We start from the raw sequence: 22,481 nt of genomic DNA, 5'->3' as shown, positions 1-22,481 counted from the left end.
CTCAAAGGTTAACGAATAACCGTGTTCCTCCAGATGTTTAGGACTCCAGATGTGAGCTCTCAAGATCTTTAACACGTTTCCTCACTCCCGCCATCTGATCGATTGAGGAACAGATGGATGGATTGATTGAGAGATAGATGGTTGGATGGTTGGATGGATGGTTGGATAGAGGTCTGCTTGGAAAGTGATTCACTACAATACTGTGGCTGGTTAAAGACAACATCTACTCAAAAAGAGAAGCTTCTGTATCTGTTTACAGTGAAGTCAAAGAACCTCATCTTGTTTTGATTTGGTTTTCAAAGTAAAAGCTTCCCCCTGTTTTACTCTTTGCACTTTTAATGTGAAGGAAGCTGATTTCATGTTTAGGCAAAGAGACTCTCAGATGTTGGAGATGTTTTGGCAGTTTTAGACGTTTTGGAGACACCTCTCCAGCATCTGAATGCTGGCTGGAGGAGCGCTGTGGGACTCCCCTCATACTGTTTATGAAGATGGGACTAGTGATACGTTAGGAGTTTCCCGGATATTCACCTTTGTTTCTTTATTACATATTTAATACTTGACTTGTGCCCTCGGAGGGTTTGTCTAAAAGTAATAAAGTGGTTTCTGAATATGAGACACGAGTTTACGGAGGTTTGTTTATGACTTTCTGTGTCTGAGTTCCAGTCTTTTGATGCTTCCCGGTTCCTCTCTGGAGCTTCAGAGAATAAGGAGATGAAACGTTTCCGTTATCTGATCCTCTCTCCTGATTGGACCGCAGTCAGCCGTTATGATGAAAACTGCGTGGTGGGCGATTTGTTTGGGGCGTCAGGAGTCGGTTCCACCTCCTCCGACAGAAATGTCCTCACTGTTTTTGTCTTATTAAAGTGAATATGTTTGTGGACTGGCAGAACCAGGACGTCCCCTTGGACCTTCTATAGGGACCGTAACCTGAATTTCCATTAAAACACATGTTTTTAATATTTGCAAAATCATAAAGTGACTTTTTGAATCTTTTACTTATTTTAAGGTGCGTTGTTGAATCTTTATGCTTTTATAGAGACACATATAGTTACTGTTATTATTATACAATCTTTTCGAACGGAGCCTGATGTTTATCTACATTATAATATTTTTGAGTTACTTTTTTCGATTGGGTAGATGTTTATAAACGTGCAGTGAAGGAAGGTGACCTCAAACGTAGTTCCTCTCTGTGATATGAGGACCAGCGGAGTCCACGTCTGTCCTTCTGCGGGGGGCAGGATTGTTAATAAGTGATCACATTGCTTCTGGTTTTGTAGTTATGGTCTGAGTGTGTGTGTGTGGGGGGGGGGGGGCTCATCATTTGAACTTTTAACTGGTTATTAAATGTCTCCAAAATCGTAAGATTTGTAGAATTGTCTCCTTGTTGCGTTCCGATGTAATATTTAGCAACATGGCGACAACAACGACAACACAGTGCTGCATGCCTGTGGATCTGGACTACAACACTTAGTAGAACTTCTCTGACAATCACATTGTTACTGGAGGGTTGATTTGATCCACACACACACACACACACACACACACACACACATGCTCCCAGACTGGGATCGATGGGAGCAGGTGGAGCAGTCGGACTCTGAGGAGGATGATCTTACGAGAAAGGAGATCTGGAACCCCCCCCCCCCCCCCCCCCTTCAGTCCCACAATCCCTTTCTTCACTTCTAGTGCTGAACACCAAACCTCATCCTGTGTGTGTGTGTCTGTCTGTCTGTATATGTGTGTGTGTGTGTGTGTGTGTGTGTGTGGTTGTGGTTGTGTGTGTGTGCGTGTGTGTGTGTGTGTGTGTGTGTGTGTGTGTGTGTGGTTGTGGTTGTGTGTGTGTCAGCAGTCCTTCTACTTCCTGCACGACGGCGGTAAAAACAAGCGTTTGTGTAGAAACCAGTTTGCACTTGAGGGCACATTGAGGTTCAGCATAATAATAATAATAATATAATAATAATTACTAACCAGTGTTAAGATAAATACAATGAAACTGCGTTTTTACGTTGAATAACAATAAAGAATAATTCATCCCTCAATAATAATTCACCAACATAAACGATGATGCACGGTGTTAATGAGCGTCCTCATGCGTCCCGCGTGGACACTTCACACTTCCTGTTTCCATAAACCGTATTGGACGTCTGGTACGATCGCCCTGACGACCAGTCGTCTCAATGGTGTAATTAATCTACTGTACACATTTGGTCAGCGGTGTTGAATTAAACAAGCCAGAGACAATTACCCCCCCTCCCCAGCCGCCTAATTGATAGTGAGTCTCAGTGGACTTGGACCAGCAGGTCATGGATCTGCTGCGTGTTGGTGGACAGTTAATCCTGCAGAGTGGAGTCATCGAATCATCTCCAGAAGCTTGCCAGTCTGAAATGTTGGAATGAAACCCTTCGGTTACGGACGGTTCATGTACACTCGTCACCAGGACAACCTGCATTTAACTGTGCATCATCTGTAGTGACCAGCAGGGGGCGACTCCTCCGCTCCCATAGACGTCTATGAGGAAATGACTCTACTTCTCTGTAGTGACCAGCAGGGGGCGACTCCTCTGCTCCCATAGACGTCTATGAGGAAATGACTCTACTTCTCTCTTGATTTATTCCCTCTGTAAACATTGTAAACATGAGTTTATGGTCTCAGTCTCTAGTTTCAAGTCCTCTTCAATACAGCATGATGTCCATTTAGTAGATTATGGTCCATTTGGAGTCAAACAGACCATAAAGCAGGGGACGCTTTAGGGCGGGCCTTAATGTAATTGACAGGTTGCTATCAGAGACGTTAATATGTTCCCTTTGTTGATTTTGTTTCTTTGTTTTATTCTGTAGTTTGTGGGGGAGTTTTGTTTATTGTTTTGGCCTTCTCCTGATTTCGTCTTATTTGTTTATTATGCTGGAACCCGATCAAGTGACTGGTACTAAACCACTAACGTAGTGCTCGCCTGTTACGATCCGATCTCTCTGAGTACATTGAATATTTGAGTCAAAGACACTTTGCTCTGTTTCACCCGTTAGCAGACCCCCCCCCCCCCGTAGCCAACAGAGCACTTAGCTCCAGTGAAACTACGCTCCCATCATTAATTCATGCTTTATTTGGAACCAGGAACCATTAACCCCCCCATAATGGAGCGAGGCGTCCGAAGCTTCCTGAAGGCCCTATGAGGCCTCGCCTGATCGCCAGGTCGGCTGCATTTATTACTATGAGATCCTCTTCCTCTCTGTAGAGGTTGACAAGCGGTCAGAGAGGTGGGCGGGGTCGGGGGCGGGGCCAGCTGAATGAGCTGAGCCAGCGGAGGGTTTATCCTCCGGCGTTTAACACATACTAAGGCCAAATCACTGGCAAAGACGCCGGCCCCACGGGTGGCGTTTGAAGGGCGGGAGAGGACATGGTGAGGGGGGGGGGGGGGGCACATCGGCTGACGTGGCAAATTATATTTTCTCCAATTCCAAAGGTTTTGAAAGGGCTGCAGCAGATCCTGACAATGGCTGTTCTACTCTGTCTTATTGGTTTAACCGGACTAAAGCTTCAGGGCTTTGAGTTGGAGGCTCAACCTATTCTACCCAACTAACCCAACCTGGCCTAGCCAAACCTAACCCAACTAACCCAACCTGGCCTAGCCAAACCTACCCCAACTAACCCAGCCTGGCCTAGCCAAACCTACCCCAACTAACCCAGCCTGGCCCAACTAAACCTAACCCAACTAACCCAACCTGGCCTAGCCAAACCTAACCCAACTAACCCAGCCTGGCCCAACCAAACCTAACCAGAATAACCCAATCTGGCCTAACCAAACCTAACCCAACTAACCCAACCTGGCCCAACTAAACCTAACCCAAACCCAGCTATTCTTGAGACTGGTGGTCTGATGTAATATTTGCACAACAACAACAACACAACAACACAGTAATGCATGCCTGTGGATGACTGCGTGACTCTACTGGACTACAGTATTCTAGTAGAACTTCTCTGACAATCAGATTGTTACTGGAGGGTTGATTTGATCAACACACACACACACACACACACACACTGGGATCGATGGGAGCAGGTGGAGCAGGGACTCTTCCTCTTCCACCTCTCCCTCCTCCTGCTCCGTCTCCTGTTGGTGTTTGCTGGCGTCTCCCACATGATGCACGAGGAGCTCGGGAGGAGAAGGGGGAAGAGGGGGAGCTGAAGAGGACTCCTCTCGCTCTGTAGCCTTTAAGAGATAATTGGATCTGGAAAGCATTTGGGCTTCTGGCTGGTGCACGTGTCTTCTTCCTCGTGGCATAATGGAATCTGCAGAACAGATGGCACAGAGGAAGAACCCCCCCCAACACACACACACCCGAGCCCAAGGCCTCTGGTGGAATATACGTGGTACATATATATTTTATTGTCCACTAAAGACCAGGTCCTGTAGCTTCCTGTTGGTTTTGGTAGCTGGTGTTCTGTAGAAGCCCCCCCCCTCTACCACCCCTCCACGCCGTATTGATCCTGCCCTCTGCAGACCTACTGCGTGTCTTTTTATGTTTCATGCCTCTGCACCCACACATTCCTCTGCACATCTACCAGAAGACTCACATCTTCTCTCAGTGGTCTGATGCATAAGAGCATGACATCACCGGCGCCACCACATCGCTGTGTGTGTGTGTGTGTGGTTGTGTGTGTGTGTGTGTGTGTGTGTGTTAGCATGTGCAGAGCCGGCTGACATTCTGCAGCCTTGTGAATAATTGATCAGGCTTCACCTCTCTTGTGCTTGTTAGCTGCCCTCACTCGTCCGTCCAGCTCCTCCTCTGGTCCCTCGTCCTCCCTGAAGGGACATTTCCTTAATTCAGTCCTTTTAGTTGTTTTTCACCAGAATCATCAGAATCCTCAAACAACGGCACGGTTAAAATGCTTCACATGAAGATGATGGAGGAAATATAGATATTATCTGCTCGTTTAAGCAATTTTCTTGTCCTCACGTCCTCCCATTTAACTGCTTCAGGGTTTATAATGTTCCCGTCATTACAGCAGCAGTTAATGCTCAACACGCTGTTTGACAGGTGTCCCATTCAGGACAAACAAAGTATGAAAGAGAAAGAAGAGAAAGCGAAACACCACAAGGCCACTTGGACCATGGAGATGACTGAGGGTTCATATTCATGGTCGACTATTGCCTTTATTTATATATACATCTATATATATATATATATACACACTAAGGACTCCTGCTGCACAGGAAGTCTGCCTTAAACATAAATTGTCCCTTTCAAAATAAACTTACAAGAAAGTTGCATGACAACAAATTTATGTTGCGGTTTGCGGTGAAGTTCAATGTGTGAAATAGAAAAGTGAGTTTGAGCGCGGGAGCAGGAATGTCAGGTATCTCACAGAGCGTCCTATGAAGCCCAGTAACTCATAATAGTGTCATAATAGGATTTGGGTTGAGGAGAGGAGAAAGTTTGTCACGTGCATGGACTACACGTGTGTTCACATACACGTGTGTGTGTGTGTGTGTGTGTGTGTGTGTGCCCCGCCGTGTTTCCAGGCTGATATTTGGTCTCTGAGCTTCTACCTGAAACGAAAGATAAAAAACCTCTTTGAACCCCCCCTCAACTCTTCTAACTCCCTACTGTTATCTGGACCAGATGCACCGTTACCAAGGGTAACCATGCGACCGGTTGCCATGGTAACCCCTCTGGATGGGCATGCAGAAGGGAGGGGGGGGGGGGGGGGCTCTCCCTTCAGTCTCCACTCACTCTTGTTTTTTGCGGTTTAGTTGTTTTTTCTCTAACGTCTCCTCGCCGCTTCCTCTTGACGATGCAAACGCTGGAGTGACAACGCGAGTACGTGGACTCCATCAGCCGCCGCCTATACTTAGCATGTCGGTGTGTGTGTGTGCGTGTGCGTGAGTGTGTGTGCATTTGCTACAGCACGATGACACGGACACGTAACAATAAAGAGTCCCAGTTGCTAAGCAACCCTGTCTAAAAACACTCGCCAGCCAAAATGTGGTGTGCATGAAGCAGGTTCTCAGCTGGAGGATCAGTGTGACGGGTCGGGGGGGGGGGGGGGGGTTATCCTCATCTTCATCAGCGATAATGTAATGAACAAAAATCAGGTTCTGACGCAGATTGTGTTTTTCCAATATTTGTCGGATTTGTTGTATCCTGGAGCCTCGAGTCTGAGGAGATGAGCAGCAGGCTTCAGACGTCGGATCGATCAGCCGACATCTTATTGGACTACGATCCAAGTCTGCTGACCCCTCGTTTTCTTAAAAGACACCTTCTTTTCTCTGAGATGACGCAGAGCCGTCCTTAAAGCCTGTGTAGGTCTCAGGAGACGTCCTCCAGGTCTTTGAAGGGTCACTATAGATGACAGTACAACGTGTACTTCTACTGCATGCAGCTGAAAATACGAGCGTACCACTGATACTTTGAAGGAAGCAGGTATTTGACTTGTTCTCTCTAAGGTTAAGCTGCAGATGTCCTCTTGTTCTCTTTCTTTACTGCAAAGAAGCAGACGTGTTCTCAGCTTCCGGTCGTCTCCAGACAGCTGTGCTGATCTCAACACTTTCCGCCGCTTTAAACAGCGGCCCAGAATGCATTGCGGCTGCTATTTCTGTCCGGCTCAGACTAGACGGGAGAGTCTCCTGGGGGGTCCATACGGGGGTCCCCCCACGAGAAGTTCAGTCAGGTCTGTGAGGGACGGTGTCTCCTTGTCTTCACGTCTACCTGCTGGACACAACAGGACACGCACAGAAACCAGATCTAGGCTGGTTTTCTGTCTCGTAGCCACTGAAATAACGATTCTTCACAAAACAAGACAAAGAATCCGTAATAGCGTCACACGTCACACAAACAGTAAAGTGATATATTTATATTCAACACTAATCTCAATTGTGTTGAATTCATTTCAGGTTCCAAACCAAAGCTTCATGTATTTAAAGCTGCAGGCATCCCGGCTTCAGGGCGGGGCTACGCGCTGATTGACAGCTGTCTGTCTAACCTCAAAATGAATGAAATGAGAAAATAGTCAGTAAAAAAGCTTCTGTTGTCGTGATGACAACTTGTGTGTCTTTTGGTGCAGATTGAGCTGTTGTGTGTGTGAACGAGTGCTAAGCTGCTAACGGCGTCGCGCCGTCTAATGGGCCACAATATGATTCTTTAATTAGCTGCTAAAACCTTTAGTCACTTTCATCAGTACGAATAAAGAAGAGGGACTTTTTTGATGAGATGGTTTTATGAAATAACCAACAATGTTCTTCAGGTGGCAGAGACGTACCTGGAATTCCAGGTGTGTTCCTGTCGTTGTTCTGAGGCTACCGAGCTCGTCTGTGACGCTGCTGATGCTTCCGTTTATTAGTGGCTACAGAAATGAAAAAAGAGATAAATGAATAACAGCAGAATACTTTAACGCTGACAGACCTTCCTGGTTGATTGTTTTATTTGTTTATGTCTTGGGCTTTTAATGTGAAAGGTTAAAGGAAGGAGTGCATCCTGTCTCAGAGGCCTTGGTCGAGGTTGGAAGGAGTAATAAAGTTTGTCGGCTGGGTTTCAGATGTCGCTCCGCTGTGAAGACTCCTGGACTCGATACCTGTGATCAAAGCCAAGCGGCATATTTGAGGACAGATTCCTTCTTTGAGCCCCGTGCGGGTAAATCCAGATAGATTAAGGTAATACATGAAACATTATACGACAAAGAAGAGTAAAAATGTACAGTATATACTTAAATATATTTGTGTGTATTTTGGGAGTTGGGGTTTCTCTGTAGAAACAGAATGAGGAGAAGCTGAGTTACACAAAAAACATCCTTCTGTTTGCTGTAGTTTCCTCAGGAGAATAAAAGCTTCCAGATGAATAAAAGAAACGAATTAGCATGTTTATCTCCGCGTGTAGGGGGGGCGCCTCGCCGGGGGAGGGGGGCTCTCTGTCAGCCTTGTTTCAGTTGCCATGGAAACTAAAACGCCAAAGGGACCAGTGCAGAGGAGTAGCCGTCGTTGGATGTTTTATGATATTTAGAAATAAATTACTCTGCAGAATCACAGCACAGCGACTCATTCATGACGATCAATCAAACGATCAGCTGATCGATCTCAGCTCTGTGGAAGTGACGGCCTGAGTCGTCAATTCTTCTTCTTTGGCGCCGTGTCTGTGCAGGCCGGCCTCGTGCAGCAAGTCGCTCTAATTCATCGAGATCCAACGGGACAGGAAGTAGAGAGATATCAGCTTCACGTGTAAAATCTGCATTCTCTGTAGTGACCAGCAGGGGGCGACTCCTCTGCTCCCATAGACGTCTATGAGGAAATGACTCTACTTCTCTGTAGTGACCAGCAGGGGGCGACTCCTCTGCTCCCATAGACGTCTATGAGGAAATGACTCTACTTCTCTGTAGTGACCAGCAGGGGGCGACTCCTCTGCTCCCATAGACGTCTATGAGGAAATGACTCTACTTCTCTGTAGTGACCAGCAGGGGGCGACTCCTCTGCTCCCATAGACGTCTATGAGAACATGACGTGCCGTCCACCGGTCGGATCGTCAGCGCCCCTGAAGATAAATCCGGATGTTCGTGGCTTCAGCTTGTTTCTCTGTAATAAAGAAGATGTGTTTTGCATTCATTTAAATCCCAGGATAAGACGTATTATCTGCTCGCTCCAGCTCCATCGATGTGTCTTCGCCTCCTTTTGTCTCCGCTGCTTCTCAGACGTTCAGCAGCCTTTTTTTCCGAGCTGGTTGATCTCCTCTCCTGTTGTTGTTGTCGAGCGTATAAAGAACCTCCCCGTCTCGCTGGGACGGACATCTCTGAGGACTCTGTCACCATGAGTTCTGCTGGTTGGGACCAGAGCACGGGGACGTGAAGACGTCACCATCATTAGTTGGTTTCTTTGCTTGGAGACGCCTGCAGTCTCTTCTTCGGTCTCGCCGAGGTTTAGAAGGTGAACTTCTCATCAGGTGTCTGAGAAGCGTCGCTACGGGAACAGAGCCCCGCCTCCTCACTCTCGTCACAGAGCAGCAGCCAATCATTGAGTAGGACAGGAAACGCACTTTGTATTCTTTTGCATTCATCGTTTCATAATGATGTCTTTTAATTCCAGGACATTTTCTACTGAGCTTCAAGTGTTTGATCACCACGAAGGCGAAGATGTAACACATCGAGCGCTCAGATCCTTCATCAACGACCTTTTCCCCGACCAACGGATCGTCCTCCGCGCCGCGGCTGTCGTTTCCCTCGATGGAGCCGAGGATTGATCGACGCCCTCCTCCCTCCACCCTCCACCTCCACCCTCCTCCCCCCTCTGAGCAGCTTTAACTCGCTGACAAGTCGTGCGTGTGCATCACAGTAGTGGCGTGGGCCCGGCAGAAGGAGAAGGAGCTTCTGGCCGGATGGATTCCGGGTGTGATCTCACACCAATAAACCCGACTGAGACCTCGGCTGACGTCTCGGATTCATGACTCCACATCCAGACTGTGAGAAAAGGCTTCTTCTGCCGCCCGCAACAGTTTATTTCCCATGACAGCCAGGCGCTTACATCACACCGCCGGGTTGTGTGTGAGGATCCCCCCTCGATAGGAGCAATATTCTGCAAGGAAATATATTTCTGCACATGGAGAAATGAAAATGATGAAGTGATGTACTTCTGCGGTACTGCGTGTACTTCAGGGAGGCAAAGTACAGCACACATGGTCCGTCCGTCACGCCGCACAGCGACTCGTACCTCTGGTCGGCAGCCGGGGGCCACGTTTGTTATAAGGGCTCTGAACACGAGGGCCGACCAGAGCGTCCCGGTGGAAGGAGGTCCTGTCTCTGTGTCCTTGTCTCATCCTGAGGAGCATCGGGGACCTCATGACGTCATCATCGCCTCCCAGAGAAAGCAGATGCTGCTCCAGGCGCCTTCGGGACTCAAGCTGAGGACCGAGACAGGAGGAGAAGCTGTGAGAGCACGAGGAAGGACAAGTGGACAGACTCACAACGTCTCGAAATGAAGTGAGACATTCAGCAACAGAAACCTGGCAGCCTGAGACTCGTTTCTGAGGCTCCTGCAGATCTGAACCTCCTGAGAAACGCTCAGGTCAAAGGTCACTTCGCAGAGCCAGCAGCAAGTGTGAACACAAGTGTTTATAGATATTCTATTTGTCGCAGCGCTGCTTTATGGTCTATTAGCGACTGTCAATCACTGCGTGTCCTTCCTCTCATCAGTGAATGAGTGAACGGAGCGGTTAGACTCACGTTGCTGAGCCGGTACCCTTTTTTCCAGGAGCACCATGAACGCCTCGTGTTTTCCTCTCAAAGCCACAGTAGAATTCAGATGAGTGGTTTTCATTATTCAAATTGTACAGTCACGGCAGACTGTGCAATACACAGACACGTTGTGTTACGCTTGCATCTGCTTTCATCTGCGGTTGCCCGGCAACAGTAAAAAAAAAAGTGCTTCTAAAAACAACGTCTTTCTCTGAAGGCAGTGTTGTTTCCCAGCAGCTGATCACCTGATCAATCGCCCGCTGCTCCTCTGATGATCAGATCATGATCGGACATCAGCGAGGATTCTGCTCCACCACAACGCTCGGAGACCGACCAATCGCAGCGCGCCGTGGACGCTGCTCAGCCGGCTGCCAGTCGAGCATCGCCATGGAAACACGCACACAGCCGAGGAACGACCAGCGGGTGGATGGGGGGGGGGGGATTGTCGCCATGGAGATCTGGAGACCGAGGGATACTCCATTGAAGAGAGGAATGACCAGCTGTTGCCATGGAGACACACAATGCATGTCATCCGAGGCTGGTGGACTATAAGGGGGGGGGTTTGATTATTCTGCATGATGAAGGTGTCCAACAAAAGAGAAGGAGGGAAGTTCTCTGGTGAAACCAGCACAGGACCCTCACCCAGTAGCCCCCCTGCCCCCCCACCGGTCCTACACTCCACGTTGAGACGACTCACAGTCACTTGAATCATCTCTGTCATATAGTCTCATGTATTATACGTTGTTCATTCTGTCCTCATGGCATCATTGTAGTCTGTCCATCAGGAGACGGATCCTCCTCTGACGTTCTCACTGAGGTTTCTTCCCTTTTTTCCCTCTGGAGGGTTTTTTCATTGTTTGGGGAGTTTCTCTGTGCCGATGGAGGGTTTCAGGACAGAGGACGTCGCATGTGCACAGACTGTAAAGCCCTCTGAGGCTAATTTGTCATTTTGGGCTCTACAAAATAAAACAAAATGAATTGAATTGAGGTGACCAAACAAAACCCAAACCGCGGCGGTTTACTGCCCCAAGTCCTTCATAACTGATCATGAAGTGTAAAGACTATTGATCATCCATCTGGGAGTATTGTGGACTTGTGTCCTCCTGACGGGGTTTACGGCTCCTGCGTCGGGTGGAGGTCGGCCTCCCTGCTGGAGCTCGTTTCCTGCTCGCGCACTTTGCCAACGAGGCTCAAAGCGATGACGCGCACTCACAAGTCTGCAGGAATCATTTGATGTCGGAGCGTTCGGAGCGAATCACAAAGAGCCGAATGGACAGATTTCAGTGGCGTCGTGGACTTTAATGTGCTGAGTGAACGCTGCCGCCGAGGCCGTTGTCACGCCGCGTGAGCTGTGATGTCACGTCAGAACCCGCAGGATGTCAACACGCATCCGTCCCGCCGGCCTGCCCCCCCCCCCCCCCCCCGCCGCCATCATTCACGTGTGGGGATTAAACCCCCGATCGACCTCTCGTCCGCTCGCCGGTCACCACGACGGTGATGATAGTTGATGGCTTGTGAATCAGAGGTCGATAAATCTGCTCTCATGACCCCGGTAGAGCCCCCCCCCACCCGTTAATGAGTCCCAACCAGGCCACCGCGTGACAGCCGGTGATTGATGAAGATGCCGTCTGAGGGTATTGATCGATGAGGGAGGACTGGATCAGAAACACCTTTAGGCGCCACGATCCACCTCTGATCCTTCAGCCTGTATTGATCTGATCGGCCTCTCATGTACAAATACACTGATTTATATTTATCCCCAAAAATGTACGACGCTTCCTTTCCTTTTCTCAGCAGTTCTTTACATTCCTTTCCTTCTTCCCTTCAGTCCTCCTCTCGTCTCCTCCTTGTTTCATGGCGCTCATCGTTCTTCTGTCCTTTCTTTGCCTCGCGTCCTTTCTATCTCTCTCCAACTGTCCTCCTCCTCCCTTCTCAACCGAAAGTCTTTTCTTTTTGACACTCGTCCAAAACAAGTGAGACAAAAGTTTGACTACTTCCCTGAGGGTGGACAGTTTGTCCTGCAGATGCTTCGTGTCCTCGTTGTGATGGAGCGCGTTCGTCTCTGTTCATCAGCGGCTGGCGAGGCGTCGCTGGACCTCATTTCCTCTGGAATGACCCTCATTACACGCTGAGGAAATCTAAGATAATTAGCAGTTAGGATTTGAGATTTGCTCCTTAACTCCTCACAGTCGAGGGCAGCCGAGTGCGGCAGCGTCACGCCTGCCGGCGATGGACCCGGGTGGCTTTGTGACGCTGGCCGTGTGGCCTGGAAGGTCCATCAGGGGCGAACGCACAATCTACACAGCTTCCATGAGGCGCTTCATCATCTCATCTCCGGGTGGTGTTCTGTGTCATCCAGGTTGTGTGCACCACCTTTGACCTTTGCTTCGTCACACGCATACATTAAGTGCTGATTAGTTCTGTGGTTCCTTCATGAACTACCTTGATTCTTCTGGGAGGATTTACTAGTACTACTAGTACTACACTGTTAGCAGTAGTCCCACTAGTAGTACTACCTCCCCTCCTCTGAAGCGACGAGGGAAAGAGAACCTGAGAGAATCGCTAACGAGACACCGGAGAGATTAAACCGGAGCTCCATCGATCTCCTCCGACCGCTGACTTTGCTCCCGCGAGGCCGCGGGCGACTTCGCCGCACGACTCACTCCGATTGGCTCGCTGTGAGGAGAGGGAGGGAGGGAAGTCCTCCGGGGGGAAGGTGGATTCTCTATCAGTGTCTTTCTTCTTTCTTTTTTTTTTGCTCCGTTGCCTCAATTAACAAATGTCTCCTAATTGGCTCCGATGAATCGGATTAAGGCGACTCACTGCTTCGTACTGTTCGGTCACCGCTCAGACGGTAAAAATAAAATGTACGTGTTATTAAACCCTGTGAACATCTTCATGTTGAGTGTTAGTGATTTACTTTGTATAAGTACTTATAGTTCTATTGTTGCCTCCGTCCTCGTACAATGGTTGGTTTATTTTATGAAATATTCCTCATTAGTTGTACAAATTTCTCCTCGTTAAATGGTTCCAATCTCATCAAAATAAACGTATGGTCACTAGTAACTAGTCACTTATGGTCACCAGTAACTAGTTAGTTATAAAGTCAGTAAATACAAAACATATTTACGTATACGCCATTGATCTTGTGTTGTTAAATATAAACATGTTGTACATGTTGATCCTGCAGGACAAAGACAATATGCAAAGAGTCATAAAGTCATTGATCGACTAAGTTGTCGGGATGATTCTGCAGCTCTGACGCAGGACTTCAAGGTGGCTGTCAGCTGTCATGCTGCTGATTTGTGGAAGAAAAACCCCCACAAACCCCCCCCCACACTCACGCACACACTCACGCACACACTCACACACACACACACACACACACACACACACACACGCTGCATGGGGGGTCGGGATACTCCTGATCAAACAGCAGGTTTTGCATGATCAGCAAACCCCAGATCATCACTGCGTATCCTTCACCCCTCTCTCTCCGCGGGGGGGCTGAGGTACCGTGGGAGGAATCCATCACTCCCAGCATGCTCTCCTGTCAGGACCGCTGCCAGCGCAGATCATTCTGACCTCCTGTCGGGGGGCCGCGTCAGGGGGGCCGCGTCAGGGTCGCTCACCGGCTCACCGGCTGTAATCCGTCCAAAATGAATTATTGTTATTAAACCGACGTCAAGGTGTCAGTCAGAGCGCATGAAGGTCTCCTTAAGGAGGACGGACAAGTTCCCGTTTCACTTGGGGCGGTGGAGGGGACTGTGTGTGTGGGGGTTCTGGTACTTGATACGTAGTGAGGACCACAGGCGAGGAAAGTGAGGATATTTGGGCCGTTCCTCATTCCTCCGAAGGCCTTTTGGTGGTGCAGATCTACTGGTTTTCCTTGTTTGGACTCGGGTGGTTTTTAGTGCTGAAATGACAAAGACAGAAGATGATGGACATCCGTGTGTGTGTCTGTGTGGATCCGGGAAGTCGATGAAGTGTTGCTTTTATAATAAGGAATATGATACGTTTAAAATATGCAGGAGGTGTTTTCAGGCGTGTGGACTCACATGCGGAGAAGAAGTTGATGTGCTTGATTTTCATCAGCCAACATGTTTTACTGTCTCGCTCTGTTACTTTCCACTTTGTCCACGAGCTGAAAGGCCGGCTGCTGATTGGCTGGAATGAATGGAGTCGTGTGTCTTTTCTGTGAATGAGACAGAAGTCGTTGACTGAATGGGACACAAAGCTCACCAGACTAGATTTGCTTGCGGCGATTGATTGTTTGCTGTGCGGAGGAGAGTTTAACTTTTAAATGTATTTAGAAAAGAACATCGTGCACATGAGCGGAAAACGATCTCATCACTTCGTGAGCGTCGTCTTCCAAACTCCTCCTGGAGACCCGGTGTCATCAGCACCACGCAGGCCGCCGCTGTTTGCACATCGCCGAGCTAATCAACTGTCATTGCATCGTCTGCACTTTCTTTATTGAATCTCGCCGGCAAATCGGTTGTTAGGGATCCTCGGGGGGGGGGATCAGCTCCGGGGGGCCGGCCGGGCTGAGCCTCCGCTGGGACGATATAGAGGGAGATAAAGTGGATTAATGGAGAGAGAGGGAGGCTGGGAAGGTGAGCTTACCCAAACATTTCAACTGGACCGGCCTCCACCTTCTCTGTTGATGTGGAAATACACAAAACATGATTGATTCTCCGAGCGGAAACATTTCTCCATCACCTCCATCTCAGTAAAAAGCACCATCGCTTTTAAAACGTCTCATTTTGATCTGCACTTGTTACATAAATACGGTCTTTTCAAAACAGGAAACAGAAGAGAAAGGTGGTGGTTTGGGTGGAACTGATTACCAAACGCTCCCACATGTATGTATAATGTAATATATTCAAGGAGTAACCAGCCATGAGCTGCTCCTCCGCCCACCCTGCTGCCCGCGGCTCAATGAGCATTTAAACCAATAAAGATCTATTAGATGATTGAAGATTTTGAAACTTTGGGAGTGAATCGGAGCTCTGCTGTGAAACAGGAAGTTTGAATAATAAAGATGTTTGTGACCAGACGAGCTCTCTGTTAAATGTCCCCCAGCGGACTCGACGGGCCTTCGGATCGCTATCAAGTTAATATTGACCTGCGTCCTCTGGAGAACTTTGAGGAGGAAAATTATGACAATTGAGTTCAGGAGAAAGAACAGCGAAACGCACCATGTGATCACAAACAAACCACGCCCACCCGACCGCCACGCGACCGCCGCTTCCTCCGGGTGATGATGGCGCCCAGAGGGAGGGGCGGTGTGATGCGTGATTCAGAGGCAGCTTGGGGGGGTGGAGGAGGGCGTAGCAATCAATGCTCCACCTTTGGTTTCCTCTCCATAACGTTCTGAAGCTAACGTTCCTCCTAACGGTCCTAACGAGAACGTTGGCGCGTTGCAGTGAGAACACGCAGCTGTGGGGGGGTCACGGTCCGACCTTGTAGCCGTTTGTATCCGTGTGTCCAAGATTGGGCCCTGAAAGGACGACATTTACATATTTAATATTAAAGAATTGATGGAGAGAATAAAGAGACACAGAGCGTTGAGACCGCCGCAAATAACACATTTATTTCATTACTTTGTCTACACAGAGGCCTTCAACGGGGCCCTCGGAGGAACTGCAAAAAATGTCCACAAAATGAAATGTCTGGTTCTGTGTCTGTGGTTCCTTCGTCCAGAAGTTTGCTCAGTTTGTTTGAGTTTAAAGGGAAAAATGAAAACGACGCTTTTAGTATTTAGTTTGCTGTCTTCAAATGATCAGAACGAGTTGATCGTCATTGAGATTCATGGTCAGAATTACACAGTTTAATATGATTCTCTTACTTCGAGACATTTCTAAAAAGCTCATTGCTTTGAAACGTATAAAAAAAAGTATCTTCTTAGAATGTTCATTCAGAAATGTGTCATTTATTGTTGAGGCTTTTAATCTCATTTCTGTCAATGAGATGTTGCACAAAAATGCTCTTGTTGACTTGTAGAGATGTAGCTTCCTCTAGTGGCGGCTTCAGCACGCGCCTCCTGTTTGTGTAGTATATATGTATACATATACATATATATACAGTATATATACATGTATGTATTTAATGTAGTCATCTCTTGGCTGCTCTGTGTCCCTGCAGCTTTCTGATCGTTCTGGGATGTTTGATTCTCGCCATTCTGACGACGTTCAGGGAGCACGAGAAGGTTTCTGCTCATTGGCTCGTCATCCTGGTAGGAGGAGCTTCTGCTCTCATCTTTGACCTTTAACATTGTCCTCTCATGTCCTCTCATGTCCTCTCATGTCCTCCTGTGTCGTCCTGTCTGACAATGAGACGCAGTGCATCGTGTTGACCCGACTCTCCGTCATCTACACTCGATGTTCACGCTGGAGTCTTTATTCAGTTTAGAGTTGATTTCTGTACTGATTTGATATTTATTTTCAATTAATAATCATGGAGCGAATGTTTTAATTCAATATTTCTACGACAAATTTGATACAACTCTGAGATACAACAAGAAATGTTTTCCCAAAGAAAGAAGTCTAACTTGAACGAGAAGCAGCGCCTCACTTCTCCCTCCTCCCCTCCAGGAAACCTTCGCCATCTTCATCTTCGGGGCGGAGTTCGGGCTGCGGGTCTGGGCGGCGGGATGCTGCTGCCGCTACAAAGGCTGGAGGGGGAGGCTCAAGTTCGCCCGCAAACCCCTGTGCATTCTGGGTAAAACAAGTCTCTAATGTTGGATCGGTTCCTCCCCCAAGGAGCACCCCCGGGTAAACGCCGCGTGTCGTTGTCCCGCCTCAGACATCTTCGTGCTGATCGCCTCGGTGCCGGTGGTGGCGGTGCGTAACCAGGGCAACGTGTTGGCCACATCCCTGCGCAGCCTGCGCTTCCTGCAGATCCTGCGCATGCTGCGCATGGACCGGAGGGGCGGGACCTGGAAGCTGCTGGGGTCCGCCATCTACGCCCACAGCAAGGTGGGGAGGGGGCGGGGCCTGCCCTAACGGGCCGCAGGAGGAGGAGCCTTAAAAGGCGCTGAGAGCACTGCAGTGATACGTAATATGTAATATATATATTAATCACAGCGCTGGGGTTAATGAATCGGTGATGTTTGTGCTGAAATAGCAGACGGAATAAAGTGGAGGTCTAAGACGGATCTGTTTAGTCCACCTGAATACGCTTAAGGTGTCCCTGCAGGAGCTGATCACCGCCTGGTACATCGGCTTCCTGTCCCTGATCCTGGCGTCCTTCCTGGTCTACCTGGTGGAGAAGGACGATGTCTCCATGGACGTGTCCAACCCTGACAACCCCACCGCTCAGCCCAAACCGCAGGACTTCGACACCTACGCCGACGCGCTGTGGTGGGGGCTGGTGCGTACATGGCCTCCTTCTGACTCGTTGGAAGGAATGAGACAAACGTGTAAATCACTTTAAGTGGCAATAATCCGTGAAGTTCTAATCGTTTTGGGGAGACATCACATTTTCTCTCTGTCTGTCCCCCCCCCTTTAGGGCAGGGGGGGCTTTGAATGCGGATCTGGCTGCAGCTCAGTGGCTGCAGTCCAAAAGATGGAAAGTTTTATTCCGTTGCATTCAGGTGCAGTCGGGAACCTTCAAACCCAGGTGCTTATTAACTCCAGTGTTGGCGGAGCTTCCAGCTCCATGGGGGGGGGCGCTGTGCAGTGTTAATTTAATTCAGCACAGCCTCGCTAAGGCGACCGTCCTTCAACTAGGCGAGGGAGGGGGATGAGGGAGGGGGGGGGTCAAGGTTCCGGTTCCATGACATCTGGACCGCTGAAGTGTCCTTGGGCAAGATGCTCCAATGTTAACATGGCAAACATTTCAAAACCCTTTGAAACTCCGAGAGGGGGGCACACAGGTCACAGAGGTCACGGAGGTCACCGTTTCTCACCAGAACAGCTGTGTATCCGTGCAGAGAAAAGGGCGTCAAACATGTCTCTTGGTTTTGGTTCTGCAGATCACGCTGACCACCATCGGCTACGGGGACAAGACCCCAAAGACCTGGGCCGGGAGGCTGCTCGCCGGCACCTTCGCTCTGATCGGAGTGTCCTTCTTCGCTCTGCCTGCAGTGGGTGTTCTCTCCTGGTTCTCCCCCCCCCCCCCCCCCCCCCCGCACAGCACAACCACAGTGTTCAAGATTCATTTGTACCTCTTTGTGGTTCCTTTCCACCTTTTTTTCCCTTTTGAGTGTATTTTGGGTCTCTTTGGGTCCGATTATGCGCCTCTTCTGCATCTCCTTTTAGTTATTTAAGTCTCTTTGTCGTACATTTTGAATCCTTAGACCTCCTGGTTTGGATCATCTCTTCTTTGAGCTGTTTTGCATGTCTTTCTAGTTATTTTGGTCTTTGAAGCTAATTGGAGTCTTGTGAGTCTCTTTGCATTATTTGTCATGTCGCGTCTCATTGTGGACCTGTCTCCTTGACTACCTGTGGACCCATGTCCACACCCTGTCCACGGTGATGCTGACTGTGTCCGTGTGGCTGCAGGGCATCCTGGGTTCCGGCTTGGCTCTGAAGGTCCAGGAGCAGCACAGGCAGAAGCACTTTGAGAAGCGCCGGCATCCGGCCGCCGGGCTCATCCAGGTGAGACCCGACGTCCGCTGTCAGTCAAAGGTTCACCTTCAACTCTTTAACCGCCATGTTGTTCCTTCGCTATCAAGTCTGCCTGGAGATATTATTCCACCAATCCAATCAGGGAAGACCTCATTGCCACGTGGAGATTTTATGAAACCATCATCTCTTTGCCCTGCTTCAGGTGAGTAACACCCAGTGAGATCTATTGTTCATCGTATGTTTCATATATCGGCATGAATGACACCAGTTTTCCATTGTCTTAAATCTTTATTGTCACGCTGCTTATGGTTCATGTTCATGTTTTACCTGCCTGCCACGAACCCAAATAGTCAGTCGGGCTCATTTGTATCCAGGAGGAAACCAAAATGTTGATTGATGAGCAACGTTCCTGGTAAACAGATGAACAAGTAAATAAGCCCACAAACCAACAACAAGTCTGTGTTTAATTTGTCAGGAGAGCTAGTTAGCGTTAGCAGTAACAACCAATGTTCGTGGTTATATTATATATTCTGCCTATGAGATATTAGGGATGAATAATGAGCAGTTTCATGTATTACTTTTAAACACGCTGGTGTAGAATCAGCGCTTTTTGGTGAGTCGGTTTCAAATGAATGGCAAGTTGTCGCTTTGGACAAAGAGCCAAAACAAATAGTACTTTAAGGGGTTAAATAAACACAAATAAACAATATGAATATTTTAGTATGTGACTTTCTGAATTCGGAGGAAGATGTTCCGGCTCTTCCTCACTCGTTAACTTTCCTCGTGTCCTTCTCTCTCGGTCCAAAGGAAGGACCACCTGGAGGCCATCGCGAGGTGAGCGACGTCCCCTCATCTGTCCAAAGGCGCTTTAACTACACACTAATGAAGGTTTCCCAGAATACCCCCCCACCCCCCACACTTTATAATAGCTTCCTGTATTGATTCAAGTCAGATAAATCTGCGATCTAATGTTGTAAATATGTAAATGGTGATATGACCCCCCCCCCCGCCCCGCTCTTTAACAGTCTATCAGCCACTTTGAGGACATTCAGGCAGAGATTGTTTGATAGAAAACTATTAGCGGGAATGTTTCATTCATGGGGGACAGTTTGGATCCAGTGATTAGCGCCTGAGACGTGGTCTTTATGTTTGATGACTTTCTTTTTTCATGGGGGGGGGGGACTTTAATGAGTCTCTGCAGTCAAAACCTGTCACAGGAAATCTCACTGAGGAGGTTTGATTGGCAAAATGAATGTTTTTCATCATTAGCTGCTGAACTGATGGCTTGAGTCTGTTACAGGAATCAACACACGTCTCTGAGAAAGATGTTGTGACTCGTTTGGACACAGCTCTGTTTTCTTGGTTGAAACCTTTGGTTGTGAAGAAGGAATCCAAAGCTTCATGGTGTAAAACCTGCATCCTTTGTAGTGACCAGCAGGGGGCGACTCCTCTGCTCCCATAGACGTCTATGAGGAAATGACTCTACTTCTCTGTAGTGACCAGCAGGGGGCGACTCCTCTGCTCCCATAGACGTCTATGAGGAAATGACTCTACTTCTCTGTAGTGACCAGCAGGGGGCGACTCCTCTGCTCCCATAGACGTCTATGAGGAAATGACTCTACTTCTCTGTAGTGACCAGCAGGGGGCGACTCCTCTGCTCCCATAGACGTCTATGAGGAAATGACTCTACTTCTCTGTAGTGACCAGCAGGGGGCGACTCCTCTGCTCCCATAGACGTCTATGAGGAAATGACTCTACTTCTCTGTAGTGACCAGCAGGGGGCGACTCCTCTGCTCCCATAGACGTCTATGAGGAAATGACTCTACTTCTCTGTAGTGACCAGCAGGGGGCGACTCCTCTGCTCCCATAGACGTCTATGAGGAAATGACTCTACTTCTGTGTAGTGACCAGCAGGGGGCGACTCCTCTGCTCCCATAGACGTCTATGAGGAAATGACTCTACTTCTCTGCAGTGACCAGCAGGGGGCGACTCCTCTGCTCCCATAGACGTCTATGAGGAAATGACTCTACTTCTCTGTAGTGACCAGCAGGGGGCGACTCCTCTGCTCCCATAGAAGTCTATGATATATTCCCTCAGTACACATTGTAAACATGAGTTTATGAAACAGGGGACGCTTTAGGGCGGGGCTACACGCTGATTGACAGGTTGTACCAGTCATAGCTATAACCCTGTCACAGTGTGTTGTCTCTTCATGGCACAAAAAGACTAAATGTTTTGCTGAATCTGACACCGAAGTATCAGTTTTTTTTAATGGAAATATGAGAATATGAAAGCCCTTTTAAGAAGTACAGGTTATAAAAACACGACGATAGTCAGTGTGCAGTCACCCGATAAGGAAAGCAGGCAATCGTCCCTGGATCTACACGAAGACGTTTCACTGTCTCTCTTTCTGTCCTCGTCCATGTCGCACTGATTTGATCACATTCTTGTTACACCGCAGCGTTCTGCTCCGACGCCTCCCTGCCTCCACTCGGCCGCCATGTCCAACACGCCGGATCCAGTTACTGCTGCTGAAAGCGCCACAGACACAGTCTGACGGGGGGGGGGGGGGTCCCCTGGATACCTGGGCCATAGTAACATGCAGTGGAGTAGATACTCCAGAGAGGGAGGCACAGTTGTAACTCGCTCACACGATCGGCGGCTGGGAAATTAGCAGCCTGACATTATCTTGTTGTTCTGAGCGAAGAGGTGGACGACGGCCAGATAGCTGGCAGCTCCGCCGAGAGGTCGATAAGCCACTTACTGACTGAGAGCGCTTCATATCACACCTTTATCGCAGTTATCCAGCGCTACTGTGCGCTCTGACCGTCCGAGTGAGGACCTGCGCTGCCTCAGATGTTTTAGTCGTCCCTCCTTCCCTCACAGATGTGGATCTTCACAGTGCACAACTCTCGGGAAAGTGCCATTAAATATATAAATAAAACCCAATGGTTTAAAGGGTTGTAAAGACTCATAGGCAGCTCATAGAAAGGTGCCAATGTATCTAGTTTGGTTAGCTGTTAGCTGTTAGCTGTTAGCTGTTAGCCAACTAACTCTTGAATGGTAAATCAATAAATGGGAGTAATAAAACCTGGCAGGACAACAACAGTTAAAAAATATACACCAGGTACCTGATACTATAAATCCAAATGTATTATGGGAGTATAAGTCAATAATGTAGTATGATAATATAGTAATAATAGTATTCAGGATCTTTTACTGTTTAATCCCTCAAGAGGAAAGCAAGTGTCACTGCGCGGGGGAGCGTTAGCTAGCTAACGGTAACTTACATGGAACCAGACGTTTTTATTAAGTCAATTGTTGAGCACATGAAGATATGATTTTTTTCTTAAAGCCCTTAACCCGCCAAAATATCGTTAGATTTGATGCCAGAATTTGGCCGTGCGAGAGACGGCTTGGTGAAAACGGTTAAATGGTAACATGGAAAGTGGATCCGTCTCGTAGTGTCACCGCGGGTTTGTTCAGGTGAAGGAAACCACTTGGTCCGTGGGGGTTCAGGGCGGCAGAGCGGTGGGGGATGAGGAGCAGTATTTCTGTTGTGTTGCCTCGCCTACAGAGACCCACGGGATAATCACCTGTAATTTTCTTTCTCTTTATATGCTGAAGAAGCAGCCAGAAAGAGATTCTCTCTTCCTTTAAAGCTTCCTATTCTGCAGGCTCTCAGCGCCGTAATC

At 48.4% G+C, this 22,481-nt stretch overlaps 1 protein-coding gene across 1 annotated transcript in view; it reads left to right on the top strand.

The window, feature by feature from the left end:
- Positions 1-22,481, top strand: part of kcnq3 (potassium voltage-gated channel, KQT-like subfamily, member 3) — a 30,955-nt gene that overhangs the window by 2,706 nt on the left and 5,768 nt on the right. Inside the window, exons 3-10 of the mRNA XM_078099970.1 lie at positions 16,360-16,450; positions 16,809-16,935; positions 17,020-17,192; positions 17,413-17,586; positions 18,192-18,302; positions 18,721-18,816; positions 18,894-18,988; positions 19,594-19,620. Of these exons, the coding sequence (XP_077956096.1) occupies positions 16,360-16,450; positions 16,809-16,935; positions 17,020-17,192; positions 17,413-17,586; positions 18,192-18,302; positions 18,721-18,816; positions 18,894-18,988; positions 19,594-19,620 (894 nt within the window). The remainder of the gene's footprint in view (positions 1-16,359; positions 16,451-16,808; positions 16,936-17,019; positions 17,193-17,412; positions 17,587-18,191; positions 18,303-18,720; positions 18,817-18,893; positions 18,989-19,593; positions 19,621-22,481) is intronic.

The sequence above is a fragment of the Gasterosteus aculeatus genome, chromosome 3 (genome assembly GCF_964276395.1).
Source record: "Gasterosteus aculeatus chromosome 3, fGasAcu3.hap1.1, whole genome shotgun sequence".
In the NCBI taxonomy this organism is placed as follows: Eukaryota; Metazoa; Chordata; class Actinopteri; order Perciformes; family Gasterosteidae; genus Gasterosteus; species Gasterosteus aculeatus.
This window is presented reverse-complemented; position numbering and strand designations above follow the sequence as displayed.